Raw genomic sequence first — 20639 nt, 5'->3', positions numbered from 1 at the left:
TAGCATGGCCGTCAGCATTTTTCCTTCTTGCTTGATTCTGCTCTTCTTCTCATTCTTATCAACCACCACTTGACTCATTCAGGATAGTGTCTCTCAGCTTCAAAATGTGCCATTGATCAAGGAATCTGGTCTCTCACAGGTCAAACTTATCTTCAGTCCCATCGAAGAAAAGTTGCGTTGTCAGCATTCCGGATGCTCTGATCACCATTTTTCCAGTTGGGCCAAATTTTACCGTGGTATTTGTCCAACCTTGTTCATTCCCACGTAATATGTCACATAAAACTTCTTCCGCGTTAACAATGTTCACTTAACTCCAAGCTGGTTCACTCACGTAGAAGCTCCGTGTAACACTCCACGTTTACTTCTTCATGCCGTTGTTGTTCGTCAAACTATGCCTGGGCCATAACCTGTTAAGTGCGCAGGCTTTGTATGCGTTTGAATAAAAGCAGGACATTGGGGATCAGCCTACAAGCACATTTATTCCTCAACAGCAAGCAAACAAGACATTTAACACAAGGCAATCTACGATTGCAAAATAAAAACAGTGCGTGCGTAATGACATCACACAATGGATAATGTCCAAATGTAATACCACGAGTAAGAGCACGATTAAATTGACAAATCTCAACAAAAACATGACATTAAATGAATTAAACAACATAAAGTGACGATCTAATCCCTCTCTTTATGTGATATGCTCTTAATAACATAAGAACTATATTACCCATAATGACACATTGATAGTGAGCATGTGCGGTGTCTCCCCTGATGTTTACAGTATTAGGTTATGGTTAACTTGCGAGTCCATGGCAAAATTCCTCATCTCAATTTATTCAAAGTAACGCACCACTTTTGACCGTCAGTAATCCCGACTGTGATTCTGGGATTGTGTACTATTAGCTTGGCCGAGATGGAATAAGAGCTTGCTCTGTCCACTCCACGCATCGACCCGGTATTGCAGTACCTCCGGGAACGATGCATTCGCAATGATCGCAGCAAGGCTTTAGGGCTAGGACCTTAGCTTGGCCTTTTGGCTGAGAGTAAGTGTCCCGGCTCCTAGGCTTTGTAGCGTATTATGAACTGACCGATAACGGATAATGGATAATGAATAACGAAGATAGAACAATAACCCTTAAAAACCCCAAACCCCCGTCAGTAATGGTAAGGTAACAGCGGAAAAAATAATTAGTTAAACTACCCCGTTTCTGAAACTACCCCGTTACTTTTATGTCACAGTGTTTTTATAATGCCCGTATTTAAATTTGCGGAATTTCCAACACTGGACAAGAGACATCAATTTCAGCTCATGAGGAGATGTGATCAGCTCAAGTCCGATCGTCATCAGACCAGAACCTCAGCACCTCTTTTTTTAATTTACAAATAAACACGTTGTTGGGGAGGGATGTTGAACATATCAAGGGGATACCATCGTATATAAAGAGTACAGAGTATATAAAACAGAAGAATGCAGCTTGTCTCCACAGGCGCGGGGTTGCAGTTCACAAGATGATAAAACTCTTCGAAGCAAGTACTGGTAAATACTTTATTTAACAGTAAGGTATCTGTAATATTCAATATTTGTTGTAAATGCATTATACCTTCAAGTCAAGTCAAGTCATCTTTATTTGTATAGCCCTAAATCACGAAGAGTCTCAAAGGGCTTCACAGATTATTACACTCTATTACACAGACTATTTTTCAGCCGACGAGAAGAGTAGGTTATTCATATGCTATGGAGTAGAAGTGAGTTTTAAGTTTAGATTTAAACATTTCCACTGAGGTTGCAGATCGGATCTCAGGGGGAAGAGCATTCCACAGCACCGGTGCCCGGATGGAGAACGCTCTCGATCCAGCAGAACACTTCTTTGCTCTTGGGATCACCAGAAGACCACAATACTCCTATCAGAACTTTTCAATTACATGCTGTCATTATTGCAGCCTCAGTCATGTCGTTCATGATTTGGGTTCAGGTACGTGCATTTCCTAGACGCGTTTGAATAAATGCTTCCTTTTTCATATATTTTGGGTATTGGGTTGGCGTTCGGACTCTACTTGAAGCAGGCATTTTTTTTTTTTACTTTCACCATTTTCATGGAACGCAAACAAAAAAAAAATCAATCGGTATTAAGCATGACGTCACTCTCGAGCATTCCACCCACAACTACCCCCAAAAGTACCTCCCCCCATTACTGCAACATGACTCTGGGCACTGTTTACACAATTTCAAAAGAGTAAATGTAAATATTTCACTTTAAACTTCTTTAAAGACACCTCAAATGACGCACACCACCCTTAAGAATACTGTGCAAGTTTGTTTAGTGTATCATCTGTCTGTGAAATATAAGATACAACATAACAATTATTCAAAAATTGTTACAACCTGTACCTCTCTCTAAGAACACCCTTTTTAAAATATTTGAAAAATATATTTATCACAAAAGCACACATTTAATTTGAATGTATAGCAAACAAGCCTTTGGACATTTTCCGCTTCCTTTCTGGCTTAAAGCCAAAATCCTCCCAGGTTGCAGTTTAGACTTTGCACAAGTCATTCTTAACAAATTGTAACACCAAAGTCCTTATCCCCTGAAGTCAAATCAAGTAACCACCTTGTATGTTAATAGTAAAAACATTGATTGTGATACCGAAGTCATGACATAACCGCCACAACAAAAAAATAAAATTTCAGGTGTCAAGCAATACATATTCTATTGTGGTACCCTTGTACCATTGTATGTGAAATAAAAACTTTTTCAAAGTGATGTTATGCTCTGAATAAGTTCCCTCGTTGTACTGTGCCCCTCCCTCGTTGTACTGTGTCCCGCCTGTGCATTTCGTTCCTGTTTTTTTCTGGTTTTCCTTCAGTTATTTTTGGTTTATTGTCTAGTTTGGTTTTCTGTAATGTTACCTCAGGTCTTGTTGTCTACTTCACTCCATGCCCATGTCCCATCAGGTTTTCTTGTGAAATTGTGTTTGCGTCTATGGAATCCTTGGGTATTGTGCTTCTACATTTTGATTGTGAATTCTTTTTCTGTTTTTGCTATTAAACCATTTCTTTTTTGCACGCACTTTTGTTTCAATGTTGCTGCTTCCCTGCATTGGGTCTGCACTCAAAATACTTGAAAAGTGACTTATAAAATAAGACTTTGAACTCTGTCTCCAAAATGATAACACTTTAAACAAATCTCTATTTGAACATTACATTGCTGTGGGAGTCGTCCATTTTGTCTCCTCCCCTAGACACGAGGCAAGCCTTGATAAGCTCGTCCTGGGTACGCCACTACTTGACAACATTTGACGCCTCACCACATCTGTTAAATTGTTGGACCCATCAAGTTGGTAATATTTTTAAAATAAAACATGGATCCTGAGCAGAAGCTGCCTTCCTCTACACCACAGGTCATTTTAGAATTTCGATTTCAACTTATCGGCCTAGGTTTTTCATTCTACGCCTTAGTCTTCCTCCTCACTCATCTACTGTCTTCATATCTATCCCATACGTACAATAACTTGAACGTTAAAGATAAGTTTTATTGGAACCAGGTAGTTAATCGAGCAGTGTTTGGCATCCAAAGTGGGATCGCTGGTTTAATAGCACTCACTTGTGATTCTGAGTTGAGCAGAGATGTAGTGAGGGGGCAGGAGGAATGGTCTTGGTTCATTCTCTTTACAAGCATGGGTTATTTTGCCTTTGAGACTTTAATATATGTTACCTTTAGTTGGGTGTATTGGTCACTCGACTTGAGTTTGGCAATTCACCACGTCTTCACCATGGCATTGTACAGTTGCATGTCATTGATGTCAGATTCCGCCGGCCACTATGTGGCAGTGGTGGGTCTTCTGCAGGAGGTGGTCATACCATTCAAAAGCCTATCTTGGATGCTTCTGAAGGTAAACTAATGAAAGGTAATGCTTTTATAATTGTATCACATATTACAAATGTAAAACATAAAATTTTAGATCACTTTGATATCTTTTTTTCCCCCTTCTTTTTTTATATACTAAACGGAGATTTAATCGCAGGGGCAGCTGCTTCAAGATGGAAGACTTACCTTTCCCCAGTTTCTTAATCTTGCTTATAATAATTGTTTGTTTTGTTACAAGAAGGAATACGCTTAAAAACTTTGTTTTCCATGCTAGGCTGGAAGGGGAAGCAGTCTGCTCTGGAAAGCCAACCAATGGGTGACAGTACACATTTTCCACGCTCGCCATGTACTCACCTACCAACTTTTGTGGGTGTTCTTCAATCACCTTGGAGAGATAAACAACCACTTCCCGCTGACATTACGCCTCATCATCTTCATCGGCCTTTTGCTCCTCACTTTTATCATTAATCCGTTTTGGATCTACCGGAACACCTTATTGCTGTTCTACCCGGTCAATTGTACTTTTAGCACCAGATACACACTTGGAAAGAAGACTTCAGAAGATCGGGCGGATGTTGCTGTCAAACACCGAGATTAAGGTCCCCCGGGACTATCGGCTAAAAGATTAGGGATAGTAGCAACCAGACTGGTGCTTCAGGGTCCAAAAAATGAAGGCAAGTGTCACAACTACTTTTTATCTTACCTGTTGGGCTATGGCACATGTATTCCTGAAACATCAAATTAGTATCCACATGATAACGAGTGTAATTGAATGCTTCTGTAGATTTCCAGTGAAATGCGTAACAAAATTCAATCACACCTATGTTTATTTTTTACTTATTTATTCCACCAACTTCAGTCAAAGCGTCTAAAAAAATGAACAAAAAAATAAACTAAGTAGAGTAAAAGGACGCTGTAATTAGAAAAAAAGAAGAGATGTTTCTCAAAAATTGTGTTAATAGGACTGATGCAAAAAAACATTTGTAGAGCAATTAAGAAAGAGAATAAAGGTAACCCATACTACAAAGGTTTACTTTTAAAGGGCAATTGTCTGTGATCTTGATATCCCTCGTATGATTTTTGACCTGTGCTCTGAAGTACCGTTTTTTTTGTTAACCATGATTTTATATAATAATAATAATTATAATAATAATATATCACTGTAAAACATTTTTAAATTACAACCGATTGAATATTAGTGTCAAATTCATTTTACAGCAAATGTAAAGTAATAGCCTAACACTTTTAGAAATCTTATTGAGGTTTTTGTTTTTGTGACCAAGTACGATCATATGTTGGCCTGCAGAGGGGTGGGCGCTGCCAGGCTATGCTTGCCCAAGACACAACATAGGAAATAGTGCCCCTACTACCCTAGTGGTTAAGAGATGCAACCAACCAACCAACCAAATTAACCAATGGTCTACTTGAAGTGCTTTTTTTGCATTGAGCTGCTAGCTAGAGGGTGCCATTGCCCCATTTTGAAAACTCTACTGTAGCGCCAGTAATGAAAACATGCGTGTAAAAAACCACAAGACATGCATTCTAAGGGTTAATTCTTTGATGCTACTATTGGCATAGTTGACATCAAATAGTCCTTTGTAAGTTTAAGGTATGGCTATCATTTTTTTTGACTTTCTGGCCTTATTGGGTTCAATAATTTGGCTGCGAGGTCCAGCCTATAGGAAAAAAAGTTGTATGGATTGATTGATTTTATTTGTTTTCTACCTACTGATAAAGCTTTAGACGATACCTTGGATATGCACGAGATAATGCATGTTTGTCCAGTTTTTCCTTATTTGCATTTTTTTTATAAATATAGGACATACAAAAGTCTACATCTACCTGATATATTTAATTTTATATTTGTTTAGCAAAAGATCATTTTATAAAAAAGGTTTTGAAAGGTTTTATGTATACAAAGTACTATGTCTTTCTTTAAGCACAAAACTTAAATTTCCTCACCCTGACTAGAATAGTTTTAGGGCTAGCTAGGGTTTATGACGTTTGAACACTATATGGATAAATAAAAAAATGCAGGATCATTAAAATAAGCAAACACAAAAGTGTAACCTTGGCACTTATATTATTTGAATGTTATCCTTGAGCTGGGGACAAGTAGCATTAATTCTTAAATTGCCGATATGAAAGAATTAAATGAATGGATGAATGAATGAATTGTCAGATGAATGTGCATTTTTAAATGCTGTTCGTTAGAAAAAAAAACAATTTTCTTTAAATATTTTAAATAGTGCAGTTTGGTCACTATTTGAGTCTCTATGGTCCAGAACTTGTTATGGGTTGCACTACACAAAACAGTGATCAAATAATACACACTGTCCCTGTAATGAAAATAGGGGTTTTGAGGCTTTTTGCTTTTTCCATTAGTAAAACAATACTTTCTCTTGATCATTAATGGGCATTTGCTCAGTAAATAATGCAACAAAAAAGTTGGACATTGTGGACTTTTTCAATCACCAAAAGGTAAATATTGATATATGAGCTTGTTAATTGTCACCATTTTGACCAAGCTCGCGCTTCATTAGAGGGACAGTGTGTAATATTTAGTGCCTTGTAGTGGTACAAAAAACTTTCATCTAGTCAAAGAAAATCATTGATTTGAATACTAGGCAAAGAAAAAAATACATGAACTATCATGGTAAGTTATTGTGGCGATCTGGTTTAGAATTTCTTGAAAGCCAATTGCTTTAGTAAGTGTTAGTATGATAAGTCTCGGGAAAAAAAGTGTTTGTTACAAATGAATACTATAGACTGTAAGTTTGCTCCTACTGGTAGATAACGAATAACTAAATAAATTATTATTATTATTCTTCAAGCCTCCTGTAGGGTCACCCATGAAAAACAGGTCCTAAATTCGGGGTCAGATGAAGCAAAGCTCACATGCACATGAGCGCACTAGTATGCCATGCATTGAGTGTGATACAAAAAGGGGTAGGGCTGGTATCTGCCTCGCGTTTTGATTGGCTGAAAACAGCGTCGTTGGATCTATTATTTAATACCACCGGCAGAACTTCACTGATGTCCCAAAGGAGGCTGAGGACACTGAATAACAGTGAGGGTTGGGTAGGGTTACTTTAACTTGATTACTTTCAATTACTTTTGGATTACTCCAATACCAAATATGCTAATAAAAGACAAAAGAAACTAAATATGAATAAAAACACTAAATTTTGTGCAGGCTTGGGGAGTAACGGAATAAATGGAACGGCAAAAATGATGTTGGCAAGTTGTTTGGATTTATTTTCATTTTGTTTCTGTCACATTTGATGTTAGCTTTGCCGGAGATCAAAGCCAGGAGAGAAAGCTTACCACGTGTTGTGAGTCATAATTTTATTCATATTTAGTTTATTTTGTCTGTTATTAGCATATTTGGTTTTGGAGTAATTGAAAGTAATCAAGTTAAAGTAACCTTACCCAACCCTGTTCACAGCGGACCATGTTCCGTGCCTCCGTCATCAAGGCTGGTAATTGGAGCTGTGGCCGTAAGGTACTCAGTGCCTGCCGTAGTTGGTGCAGCGTCTACTGTGATGCGGACCATGTACCGGTCCATCGTGGTAAAGAAGGAGCTGAGCTGAAAGGTAAAGCTCTCAATTTACCAGTCTTTCTAATTACCTACCCTCACCTATGGTCATGAACTGTGGATCATGACTGAAAGAACAAGATCCCAGATACAAGTGGCTGAAATGCGTTTCCTGCTCCTTGTGGCTTGGCTCTCCCTTAGAGATAAGGTGAGAAACCCAGTCATCTAGGAGGTAATTGGTGTAGATCTCCTACGCATTGAGAGGAGCCAATTAAAATGGCTCGGGCATCCGCTAAGGATAACCCCTGGATGCCTCCTTCGGGAAGTGTTGTGGGCATGTCCCTCCAGCAGGAGGCCCGGGGGCTACACAGGTGACACTACGTCTCTAGGCGGGCTCCGCCTGAAAGATCAAGATCAGTTAATTTTTTCAGCCAATTGGAACCAATTTGTTTGTATTTTACGTCATTTTAAACTTTATTTTTCATGAAATTTATTATTCTGATGGGATCCTGTTTGATGAGCTGAATGAAATGACCGGACCCAGGATATGCGGATGAAAAGGGATGAAAAGGGACTATCTGCATCGCTTATCCTCAGTGGGGTCACAGGTGTGCTGGAACCCATCCCAGCCATTTTAGGGCAGTGGGCAAGGTATACCGTGAACTGGTTGCCAGCCAGTCGCAGAGCACACAAAGACAACTTACTCGCTCATTTACACCTAGAGACATTTTGGACCAGCCACTTAACCTGACATGCATGTCTTTGGAATGTTGGAGGAAATTGGAGTGCCCGGAGGAAGACCACGCAAGCATGGGTAGAACATGCAAGCTCCACACAGGACCTGACCTCAGAACTGTGGCACGGACGTGCTAACCACTCAGCTGCCGTGCTGCCCTGGAACATTCATATCAATGTATATTTTATCCATCCATCCATCCATTATCTGCACCGCTTATCTTCAGTAGGGTCGCGGGGATGCTGGAGCCCATCTCAGCTGTCTTCAGGCAGTAGGCAGGGGACACCCTGAATTGGTTGCCAGCCAGTCGCAGGGCACACAGAGACAGACAATTCACTCGCTCATTCACACCTAGAGACAATTTGGACCGCCCAATTAACCTGACATACATGTTTTTGGAATGTGGAAGGAAACCGGAGTGCCCGGAGGAAACCCATGCAAGCACGGGGAGAACATGCAAACTCCACACAGGAGGTTCGATCCAGGAACGTTTCCTCAGCACAACCAACACCAGGGATATGTGGAAAGGCATTCAGGCCATCACCAGTTACAAGCCAACCACCGCCCCAGTGCAGAACACTAGCATGGACTTTCTGAATGACCTCAACAAATTCTTTGGAAGGTTCGAGGCACAAAACGGCACCCCTGCAGCGAAAGCGGTTCCAAATCAGGACGAAAGAGCACTCCACCTGGACTCATCTGACGTGAGGAAGACCCTGAGAAGGGTCAACACAAGGAAGGCTCCAGGCCCGGACAACATTCCGGGGCGGGTACTTAGGGAGTGCGCCGATCAGCTGGCTTGTGTACTAACAGACATTTTCAACACCTCGCTAGACCAAGCCAAAGTACCATCATGCTTCAAATTTGCCAACATCATCCCAGTGCCAAAGAAACCCCAGATCTTATCACTCAACGATTACCGGCCCGTTGCACTGACTCCTATCATAATGAAGTGCTTTGAGAGACTGGTTAAAGAGCACATCACCTCCAGTCTCCCCTCCTCATTCGACCCCTTTCAGTTTGCCTACAGGACAAACCGCTCCACCAGGGATGCCATCTCCTCTGCGCTTCACCTGAGCCTGACACATCTAGAGGAGAAGAACACCCATGTGCGGATGCTGTTCCTGGACTTCAGTTCAGCATTCAACACCATCATCCCACAACATCTGGTGGACAAAATGAGACTCCTGGGTTTCAACACCCCCCTGCGGAATTGGCTGCTGGACTTCCTCTGTGACAGACCCCAATCAGTGCGGATAGGTCAGAACAGTTCAGATGTCATCTACCTCAGCACGGGCTCCCCCCCAAGGCTGCGTCCTAAGCCCCTTGCTGTTCACCTTGATGACACACGACTGCGTCCCTAGGTCCGCCACAAACCACATCGTGAAGTATGCTGACGACACAACAGTGGTGGGCCTCATCAGGGATGACAACGACCTGGCCTACAGAGAGGAGGTGGAGCAGTTGGTGGGCTGGTGCAGGGACAACAGCCTGGTCCTGAATGTCGACAAAACTAAAGAGATCATTGTCGACTTTAGGAAAAACCAGCCCAACCATGCCCCACTTTGCATCAACAACAAGGTTGTGGAGGTTGTCAGCAGTATCAAGTTCCTAGGGGTGCACATTACAAACAAACTCACCTGGTCCGTAAACACTGCATCACTGGTTAAGAGGGCACAGCAGCGCCTGTACTTCCTGCGGAGGATGAGGAGAGCCCACCTGCCCCCACCCTCCCTCATTACATTCTACAGGGGCACCATAGAGAGTATCCTGACCAGCTGTATCTCTGTGTGGTGTGGAGGCTGCAGCGCTACCGACTGGGGTAGTGTGAGGAGGGTAACGAGGACAGCAGAGAAAATAATCGGGACTACACTTCCCTCCATTCAGGACATTGGCCAGAAGCACTGCCTATCCCATGCTAAAAACATTACCGGGGACCCCTCTCACCCCCATCATGGACTGTTCACTCTGCTAGCCTCTGGGAAGAGGTACTGCAGTGTGCGGTGCAGGACCACCAGGCTCCGCAATAGTCTAGTCCCCCTGGCCATTAGACTGTTAAATGGTCAATCTAACATATAGTTAACTTAAATCTAAACGGCTGCTAATCTGACTTTTGCACTACTGGCAGTTTTTTTTTTATAGCTTGCCACTCCTTGCACATTGCTCTCTGCACTATTGTAATTACAGCGTTATTGTTACAGTGTTAATGTTACTGTGTACCTGACTTGTTAACCTGACTGCCCATTTTGCGCATCTGGTTAGCTACTCTTCTTGCACTATCGGCACTATGGTAAAATACTATACGTAGCCAAAATACAATACAACATTATTTATATCTGTACATTCAAGGAAACTGTGGGGGTCAGATGCATCAACATTTCGTTCTGTATACACGTGTACTAGAATGACAATAAAGTAGATCTGAATCTGAATCTGAATCGATCTTATGACCTCAGAACTGTGCCGCACACGCGCTAACCACTGCGCCGCAGAGCTGCCCTGTATATTTTATATAATATATATTTAACAAGAATACATTGTATTATTTAAACAGTATTAATTATTGATTATTTTCATTATAATTATCATTATTATTATTATTATTATTATGGGTCCTACCAACACTATTAATGCATTTAAGGTGGGTGCAAGCCAAGGAAAGTCATTTCTTCAAAAGTTGAACTTATGTGTGAACTAAGCTACTGGAAATATGAACTGGTTGTACCACCCACCTTTTTCATCCATTTAACTTCTGTCATAAAGGATATTTTCCTCGTTACTTACCCAATTTGGACCAGAGTTGTTTACGAGGCGAAAAAAAAAATCATACACAAATGCGACACAACACAGAGTGTTTTGCAAATTCTACATGTAGCGCCCATTAGAAGAACATTTTGTTGTTATTTTGGATCACTTAAATCAATTTGCTTTCTTTCTGCTTGCACATGCTTCATGTTTATTTGAGCTATTACTGTCCACAATCTTTTTATATCAATCGGCTGGTATCAACTGACATATATTCGGCCTTGCTGCCTCAACAATGCATGCGCAGCTTATTTACCTCACACACTCTATCATACATAGCAATAGGCCTATTAAAAAAAAAAAAAAAAAACAAGGATATATTTTTTATACGGTGTACACAATTTGAAATGATCAAAAAAAAACATAAAATTTCAGGGAAACGTACAAGTTGACAGATTTGAGAACAAATTGTTGTGATAAAAACATTTTCCATCGATCCTACATTTTCAACGGAACAGCTGAGCAGCGGGAGACGCCGGAGCCACCTCACCGGTCACGTGGGCACATTCCAGTCCTCAAGGAGAGGAAGACGTAGGCTGATTGATTGATGGATCTATTACACCAATGAAAGCACGACAAACAGGACCACCGACCAATCAAATGCAAACATCGGATAAAAGGGTTTTCCCAGGATGGAGCCCGTATGCATCGAAAGGAGACTAGTTAAGTTTAGCGCTGGGCAAAATACAATTAATGTTTAGTTACCAATGTCCAACTTTACTCTGAAAAAGGGCGGGATTACTTCAGAGATCATCTAAAGTTACTAGTTAAAGTCGAGGAATGGTGAGTGTAAAGTGCGTCTGTTGTTTGTGCCTAAGTTCTTCACAACAAGCCCAAACTCAAGTTTTAATATGCAGTGTTTTTCTATCGTTAAGATGAATAGTTGATAATTCGTTAAGTTTTTAGTTAGTTGTTGTGAGTCTACAACAGGACTTAAACGTGGCGCCACTGGTTGTCAACTTGCCAAGTTATCCAATAACGTTAGTCATTGTCAACGTGTCGGAATTCTAACTTTTCCTCCCAGGCACTTGTAATTCAATCACTTTTGACCTAAATAAGAATATAACTTAAAGTGGATTTTATCGAGACAAATAACTCGGGTTTGACATGTTATTCCTTATTATAGGGTGTATTTCGTCTTGTCTTTTCCTCACTGGCTAAGCCAAGCCAGCACCAAATTTAAGAAGTCATGCATAGCATTCCTCAGTGAGCAGCCTGCCAAGCTGCAGTCATCTGGAATTTACGTCTTTTTAGGTAGTCCAATTAAAAATGTCATGTTTTACCCACTTCTTTTTAATGCAAATTAACAAAGAGAATTCCAGTAACGAGTAGATTTAGACATATACAGTGGTATCTCAACTTACTTATTTAATTATTTCTGGGAGTAGCTTCCTAGCATTTTGAATGTAAATGCACTAATCTGTTCCAAGACCCACTAAAGTAAAGTATGATATTTGGTTTTATACATCATAAAAGAACATCAAAACATGAAACAAATGCATGTTAAATTTGAATCGCTCAACAATAAACATTAAACGATGGCTCATCTCATCTCATTGGCTGCACCGCTTATCCTCAGTAGGGTCGCGGGGGTGCTGGAGCCCATCCCAGCAATCATCGGGCAGTAGGCAGGGGACATCCTGAACTGGCTGCCAGCCAATCGTAGGGCACACAGGGACAGACTACTCGCCCGCTCATTCACACCTAGGGACAATTTGGACCGGCCAATCCACCTGAAATGCATGTCTTTGGAATGTGGAAGGAAACCGGAGTGCCCGGAGGAAACCCACACAAGCACGGGGAGGACATACAAACTCCGCACAGGATGTCCGGTAGCTGGATTTGAACCCACACAGGAGGTTCTCAAGACCTTAGAACTGTGCCGCACACGCGATAACCACTGCGCCGCCGTGTGGCTCATCATGTTAAAAAAAAAATAATACAATTACAGTAATGTTAAAAATGACCATTTACATTTTTGCATCATGTTTCTTGGAAAACTGATCCAATGATGTGTGCTTTTACCAGCTTTTGACAATGCGTTTGGAAATGCGCGAGCCTGATGTAGTGATAGCTCGACTTGTCAACACTTTTTTTGGGTGATTCCCTTCCACAAATTCCAAGGCTTCATAAAATTTTGCCAAATTTTATTTTATTTGGGCTAATTGAATGATGGCTGCATCCTCCTCCCTGCTATCTTGCCGTAACCCCTCCTCCTGGACGTCTCCGATAGTAGCAAGGAACGGGAGATCTTTATCTTTATTTTTCATGTAATTTATTATTCTGGTAAAATTGAAATAAATATTTAAAATGCCCTCAATTTTATATGTGGCAATAAAATTGAATTGGAATTTTTTTTTTAAAACAAATTATACATTTATTAAAAATGAAATGTAAATCCACCAAAGTATAACAAAAATACACAACAATATGAAAATAATATACATTATAAAATGAGGGAAAAACAACAATTATTCGTCGTTTCAAACAAAATAATATTAGGTAAAAGTATACTCAAAATGAGCACCCTCATCCATTATCGAGAACTATTATATATGTATTTATTCATGTTGTCAAAGATTCTAAGGCGCAAAGGAGTAAGTTACCTCAACATTTTTTTACTGATTAATAGGAAAAGGTTTCCGAAAAACCTCTGTTCTCAATGTTACAGTCAGTAGTGCTGTATTTTGCTGTTTGTGTTTGTGTTTGCACCATAGACTTCACTGTTAGTTTGCCTAGCAAATGACTATAGCGTCTTGGTTGTAACTACAAATGCTACTCTACAACCCCCCAAGTAAACATGAGTAGGTTCCCTGGGAACACAGGTGCATTTTCTCTCACTACTGTGCAATTTATCGCCGTAAACTCTTTGGTGAGATGTGAATATTGCATTTGACACATCACATAAAACTATGAATATTCGAAGTAGCACAGCCTAGGGCAGAACTGTTGGGAGGTGTGTATCTTAAGGTTAAACATGATCTTTTCTTAGTCATTTAATATTTTGTCTGTAAACTGGCCATTGGCATCATTGCTGGCTAATACCCACGATTTAGATGTAACACTTGATTAAATAAACCATAAAAAATAACAAAAATGCGGCAAAAGTCTTCCACTCCTTGCATAGCTTTCTCCCCCGGATTCGTTTTTGTGCTTTCACTCCATCTGTGGAATACTAATCTTGACCATCCCCACATGCTGTAAATGTAACGTCATGGAATGAGTTCTGAGATTGACCAAAATCTCTTTTTAAGTTTCTGAAGTTACGCAATGAAGTATGCTCTCAAACTACAAAAGTTGTATTTTAGTAAAAAGCAAAACTTAATGAAGTAGCTTTTTGATGGAAAACTAACTCTTATAAAAAATGCATATATCGTGAAACTTATCTTCTAAATCACCTATGTTAAAGTACAGACGCTGCCCTACTTATGAACGAGATAGGTTCCGGACGATCGTTTGTAAGTTGAATTTGTTCATAAGTTGCTTCAGTGCTGTATTTTGTATGTTTAAGGTTTATATAAGTATGTTTAAGGGTTGTGTAAGTAACCTGTATTTTCTACAAAAAGAAATCATAAAGTAATATGCTCTATAAAGATAAAGTTAAGTTTAACTTACTTTTGGAAGATGGGCTTCAAGAGTTAGGCTACTTCCTCCTCTGTGGTAAAAAGTCGCCGAAAAAAAGCGATTCAACCATTTTTCTCGACCGCACCGTGCTTCCATATTCCACTTTCATTTTAAATGATGCGGCTCATCTTCTTTAAACTTTACACCAACCATATTGAATGGATGCACGAGATATTAAACAATAAAAATGTCAAAGTGTGCTGGACATACAGTATAGACTGTTTACACGCGGAAGAGGAAGCATATTTCTTCTTTAGGGTGGATGCTGGGTGACCTCTCACAGCGCCACACACCGGTAGCGGCGGAAAGAAGCACTACAGTAATGTCCTGTACTCGGAAAAAGGTGCACACAATACAAAATCTAACCTACAGTAATGTCTGGATGTTTTTCGACATCCCGAAAAAAATGGTCGAATCTCCCGTTTTTCGTAAGTCGAATGGTCGTAAGTAGGGAAGCGTCTGTATTATTGTAGTTTATTGAGTGATAGAAAATTGCTATTATTAGTTTTTCTTTGTGATGATTTTGAGCCCACATATGCCAAAATATAAGCTACTGGGGATACCTGAAAAATACCGGCTTCTTGCCTTTAATGTTCACGTAAGGGAGATTTTCAGATCAAGTAAATCATTTTTTTTGTGTGCCAATAATACGAATACTGACTTAGCCAAGAAAATTCTATTTATCTGATCATATTGGAATATATTTGCTTTTAACTACCGGTAGGTTCAATTCGTTTTTAAAAACCTTTCAACATTCAATCAGTCCGGCCCTCGGCTTGTAACTTAATTTTTTATTTGTCCCTTTCATCTTTTTGACTTTGACACCCCTGTTCTAAATGAATTGTTCTTAAGTGTCTTTGTGCTGATTAATTTAAATTAGCTGACAGGTTTCCATGTGAAGTTCTTTTTAGGAACTGTATTAAGTTATTAAGCATGTAATACTTGTATCTTTATTGTTTTAAACACAGCTATACTAAACAATTTGTCTGCATTATCTTAACTGAGTAGGCCAGATGTTTTCTAGTCTGAAGCAGTTCAGTGATCCTAACATGTAATCACATGCTTGGGTAGTCTGTCATCAACCTTAGCTTGGTTTAGTCTTGTCTTCTGCTATTTTTTTTGTGTGTGTGTGTGCGCGCGTGTGCATTTTTTTTTTCCTTCTTCAAGGAATGGTGTTGATACTTAGGTAGAAGTTGTTTTAGAGGGAAGGCAAATTTGATCTTACATGAGATATGAAGCAGTGGTTGGGAACCTTTTTGACCCGAAGAGCCATAAAAGAAAAGTATTTAAAAAAAATTGTTGAAGGAGCCACACCATATGTATTTTAAAACAAAATTCAAAATAACCACCAAACCCACTTTTGAGACGATAGCTAATTTTTCAGCACATTTTTTTCATTGTGTGTTATTTGATGATTTGATCAAATCTACAAAATGATAATAATACCTATAAATACCTAATTCCATATATAATTTGTCACCCTCCCTCAGTTACTGAAGAATGTTGAGGCTTATTTTGACCATAACATTTGTTCTAAATATTGGTTTCAAAACAATACAAGCGAAGTTCATCCGTAAAAATGTTACAAAATACTGCAAACTATAAAGATATTGTCGCAATTACCTTCGGCGCTGACTGCACTGAGCGAGAGAAAGAAAAGGGAGTGCTGTGTGCCAAGATCTGCCCACCTCTACCGCTTACCCAATCGGATTGCTCTGAGAGGTTTGTGGTCGTTTTGGTGTATTCGCAATTTGTTCTGTGAGTCTTCATCATAAAGTACCTTAACAGGGAACATGCATAGTTTCATGAACTTACATTTGAAGGGTTTCTTCGTGACCTATTGGCAAAACGGGGTATGTTGGTGTGACACCCTGACCAAACTGTAATTGAGGATGTGCCCTATATTTACTGGATTTAATCGAGGGCATTTATGTTTTGCTTCGGAATGCATTTACTAACATTGGGTTTTAACCATTAGACATTGGAACACCATAGAGGAATGTGCTATGGTTAACTTTTATCTTTGAGCCATATAAACTCATGAAAAGAGGCATACGTGGCTCGCGACCCATAGCTTACCGAACCCTGATATGAAGCAACACAAAATGGGATGCTTCCTTTCCCTTATAGCTAATCTTATCTATCTCATCAGTCTGCCTGGGAAGAAATATCTCTACTTTTGTTCAGTACTGACACGGACGGCATTGAGAAAGTGAGATCATTCTCATTGACTATGTATGGTAACTTCAACTCTGTCATTAAACACTGAAAGATGTCATTCCTTCCTTTGCCCACCCTTCCTTCCCTTGTTCGTTGTCCTCCAATCCAGGGCAAGAAATAGATTGTTGAGTCATTCTGTTGAGATTTGGTGACAACATAACAGTTCATCTCCCCAACTAAGTGAGCCATGATAAATGGTATGCCATTGCCATCAGATCGACCCACTTACTCTGAATAACAAGTAGAGATTTTTAAACTGTTTCCTCAGTTTTTTCTTTTTTTTCCCTTTAGATTCCAGTTGTTAGATTTGGGTTAAATTTGGTCCTACAGTCTCAACAGTTTATATATAAATTTATATACACAAATATAAAACTGTTGTCATTTCTGGGGGTTCTTTCCATCATTCCCCCAATTTAACCCCAGTGCCCCAACTGCTTAGAGAACTGAGGGTTACGTAACCTAGTTGACTCTCAGCCCCCCTCTCCATTGTCCAAACTACTTATCCCCAGGCTATGCATATTCTACCTGCAAGTAGGGCTGTTTTTTTTCCTCAAATCACTGAGAACTACTGATGATTATTAAAATATGTTGTTCATAACGTGTGTTGTATAAACGTTATTTTGTGTTATTTAATTGGTAGAATTGTGGATTTGGTCATTTAAAACACATTTGTAATATTTCATTATTTGCGATTAAGTACAAGCTATAATGGATGATAATATGTGTAAGCTATTAAAGACAAGTTTGTTGGAACTAATGTTGGTTTTTGTGGATTAACACTTTTTTTCTAAACTAAATTTTCTTTAAAATATTTTGTTGGGTTTGGTTTGTTCCACTGTTCTGAATCACTTTACGTAACTATTATTTGACTACAACATGTCTCTGTATTGTGTATTGCTAACGGAAACAAATGCTAAAAAGCACAAGAAAAAAATTCAACTTGAGGTGAATCGAACATGTAATTTTGCTTGTTGTTTAAACCAATATTGCTTTTCTCTAAGACAGTAGTATATTTCTTTTGTGCTAAAAGTTCACTCTATCACCTAAATGTATCAATAGCACCGTCACTGCTCTGGAGAAATTGACACCAAGATGACGTTCTCCCATCTGGCTTTTTGCCTTGCACATTGGGCGTTGGACATAAAAGCAGAGGATTTCACTTTACTTGCAGACAAAACAAGCTTTCAGACTCTCAGTGACTTATTGTGGTGACTGTGTCCCCACTATGGCGCTTTGTTTTCCTCATAACTGGACAGTTGTGCTGTAAAGATTTTGTGACTAAAATGTGCAGCTACTTCGAAAATGACTTTTTTATGCTACACTCCAAGCATGATGATGTCACATCCTTGTAATCTGTTCCTGAAGATACCAGGAAGCTTCTTTTTTCCCCTCAAGGTTTGAGACAAAACGTGTTACCTCTGGCTGTGAATGAACAGAGATAGTGACAGTGAGGAATGCAATGCTTCTCTTGCCCATGCAGGTCAAACTTACGACTAGTTTTTTGTTAGCATGCATAATAAATTGTTTGTACCCATTATCTAGCCAGCAAGGGCCCCCAGTAGGCCAACTATTTTACTTTAAACGTATATCTTCTTTCACATTAGGACTGTCAAAGAGTAATAACAATCAACCTTCTTAAAACCCATCTTAAGGGGCCCCAGGAGCCAGAATAAAATGACCGGCCCTATCTTGTTGCTCCTGAGTTACGACGTGGAATTACTAGAGGAAGTTAATAATAGTGACAGAAAGGTAAAAAAGGGAGGAAAAAAAATAAATCAGTTAAACTCAGTAAAGTATAGGAGTAGTTTATGATTGTGTCACTGTGTAAACATGTTGATTTTCTTTTAGAGAATTTGTCCTTGCCCACATGTAGGTTTACAGATCAGGGGATGTTGGTGGTCTGTGGAGCTTTTCGAAACCTTTTGTGATTCAGGGCAATACAAATACATGTGAATTGACTTAAACGTGAATTATGATGGTTTTTGGTCTCTTGATTTTACTACTATTACTTCTAATGAATGTCAGGCGGAAGTGTAGCATTTTGTCACATTCAATTAATCTCATTATTTGTTGTTCATTTTAGCTCTGTCGAGTACACTTTAACATATCGTTTAAAACGTGTGTTTTTTGTTACTTTTGGTAGTAAACTGCAATATTTGTATTTATCATTTTGTCTAATTTATATTGAACATAAGAAAAAAAGAGTCCAAATAATGAAAGCTTGTCTTGTAACTAATCGTAAAAAAAAAAAAACATAGAATAGAGCTGCACGATTTGGGAAAAAAAAATAATCGTGTTTTTCCAGAATTGCAATTTTGATTTTAAAAGAAAAGTGCATTTTCTGTTCTGCTTTTTTATTCCAGGAAGAACTTAAACATAGTGATATGCAAACATTGAGATGACGTTCATTGAGACTGAGAGTATACGGTTATAACAAAATAACAACTATAAATGTATAGATAAAAAAAGAATTGCAGTTCCATAAATTGTCTTATAAAATAGGACAACAAAATTGGAAGGCTAGTACTTTCAGTCTAAGAGGACTATTTAGAGAGTGGATAGCTACCTACATGCTAGCGTCGAGTCTCCGCGACTCCCGTAAGGTGTGTTGATTAAAATACAAGAGTCACAAATGTAGCGGTTTTCCACGAGTAGTAGCTCCAACTCGTCTGTTTCATGGGTAATGGATCTGGCGTTGTTGACTAGCCACCTTCGGCAGTGGTGGCTAAAGAGTCATTAGTCGTTAGCCTAGCTATTAGCTTTCCCTGTTGATCAGCTTTTCTTTGCGATCTTCTTACTTTCCTCAGAGTCCAATTACATTAAAAATGAATTCATCAATTTAACGAGCCACAAAAGCGTTCGTTTTGGTGACTTCCAGCTGTTTGACTGAGAGTTACAGCAGCCTATCAAAGCCAGGCACACACGTCTTGCAAACTTTGTCCCCGCCTTTGTTGGTTGGTGCCATTAAAACCTACTTCTGATTGTCTAGTGCGGTTAAACCACGAAACATGACAATTCTTGTTGGCCAAACACCCCATCACTCAAACAACAAACTGGAACTATTAATCCTTGAAAAAAAACGCAGTGTTTTGCGGTTACTCTTATCGCACAACGTTACATCGTGATAGCGATTTGATTTTAGTTAATCGTGCAGCCTTATTATATAATATTGTTGTCCCATTATCAACCCCCCCTGTTTACCGCTTTAAGCTGTTACTATTTGGTCCAAATAGGAGAGCTTCTCTTTGCCATAGCAATTATTAAACTGTGATAGTACTGTCTATCATGTATGATGTATATCAAATCTTTTAAGATCCAAATGTACAATTCCATACCCCTTTTTCCAGGGCTCCCTAAACATTTTGCATGAGGCTCCTTGGGACCCTTGCTAAACCACTGCTGCTACAAAGGCAAAGGTTTGCATATAGCACTGAGTTGTCAATGAAACTCAAGCCAATACAGGCCGCAACAATTAATAGGAAATTGTTTTGCAAAGCACATCTCATGCTTGTGTCAAACTTTCTCAAAAAGAATACAAACAAAATGAGTGAGAATAAAAGTACTGTAAATCCAATGTTTTCATCCATCCACTGATTAGCAGGAGTTTGAATCATGCTGGTCAACTTGAAACATTTTACTTGTTGGATATGAGACCTATACACTAGAAATTGCTGTATTGCAATGCAATTTTAGTTATTTTATGACAACTTTTCCCCTCTTCCTTTTCTGTTAGGAATGTTTGTGCGCATAGCTGATACTCTGCAGGCGAAGTGCAACAATGATGGATATGGAAGAATTCCCTCCCCCGCCCTCCGAAAGTAAGGCCGACACCTCCCCTGCACAAATACTG

The 20639-nt window shown here is 39.4% G+C and overlaps 2 protein-coding genes across 6 annotated transcripts in view; both read left to right on the top strand.

Moving 5' to 3' along the window:
* Positions 1–3279: 3279 nt before the first annotated feature.
* On the top strand, positions 3280–20607 carry LOC148351603 (protein CLN8-like). Of its 3 annotated transcripts, none has more exons than XR_015852806.1 (3): positions 3280–3891; positions 4141–4540; positions 20523–20607. XR_015852806.1 is itself a non-coding variant. In XM_088353787.1 (2 exons), the coding sequence occupies exons 1-2, from the start codon at positions 3361–3363 to the stop codon at positions 4462–4464; spliced, it is 855 nt and encodes a 284-aa protein (XP_088209913.1). In that variant the 5' UTR covers positions 3280–3360; the 3' UTR covers positions 4465–10572. The 3 variants fall into 3 exon arrangements, 1 of the variants encoding a protein (XP_088209913.1); XR_015852805.1 differs by lacking the exon at positions 20523–20607 and adding an exon at positions 8550–10572 and having other exon boundaries at positions 4141–7462; XM_088353787.1 differs by lacking the exon at positions 20523–20607 and having other exon boundaries at positions 4141–10572.
* arhgef10 (Rho guanine nucleotide exchange factor 10) overlaps positions 4402–20639 on the top strand; it is a 67073-nt gene continuing 50835 nt past the window's right edge. For 2 of the 3 annotated variants that reach the window (XM_088353786.1, XM_088353784.1), the window contains exons 1-2: positions 11283–11728; positions 20523–20607. In XM_088353786.1, coding sequence (XP_088209912.1) covers positions 20568–20607 — 40 coding nt within the window. In that variant the 5' untranslated portion in view covers positions 11283–11728; positions 20523–20567. Of the gene's footprint in view, positions 4541–11282; positions 11729–20522; positions 20608–20639 lie in introns of those variants that run through there. The other variant, XM_088353785.1, reaches the window with a different exon arrangement.

This window comes from Urocampus carinirostris, chromosome 15 (assembly GCF_059441175.1).
Source record: "Urocampus carinirostris isolate Australia breed hairy pipefish chromosome 15, RoL_Ucar_1.0, whole genome shotgun sequence".
Classification (NCBI taxonomy): Eukaryota; Metazoa; Chordata; class Actinopteri; order Syngnathiformes; family Syngnathidae; genus Urocampus; species Urocampus carinirostris.
This window is presented reverse-complemented; position numbering and strand designations above follow the sequence as displayed.

Coding starts and splice junctions, on each gene's coding strand:
- LOC148351603 (XM_088353787.1), top strand. CDS start 3,361: ATGGATCCTGAGCAGAAGCTGCCTTCCTCTACACCACAGGTCATTTTA. Junction 3,892..4,140: donor TATCTTGGATGCTTCTGAAG/GTAAACTAATGA, acceptor TTTCCATGCTAG/GCTGGAAGGGGAAGCAGTCT.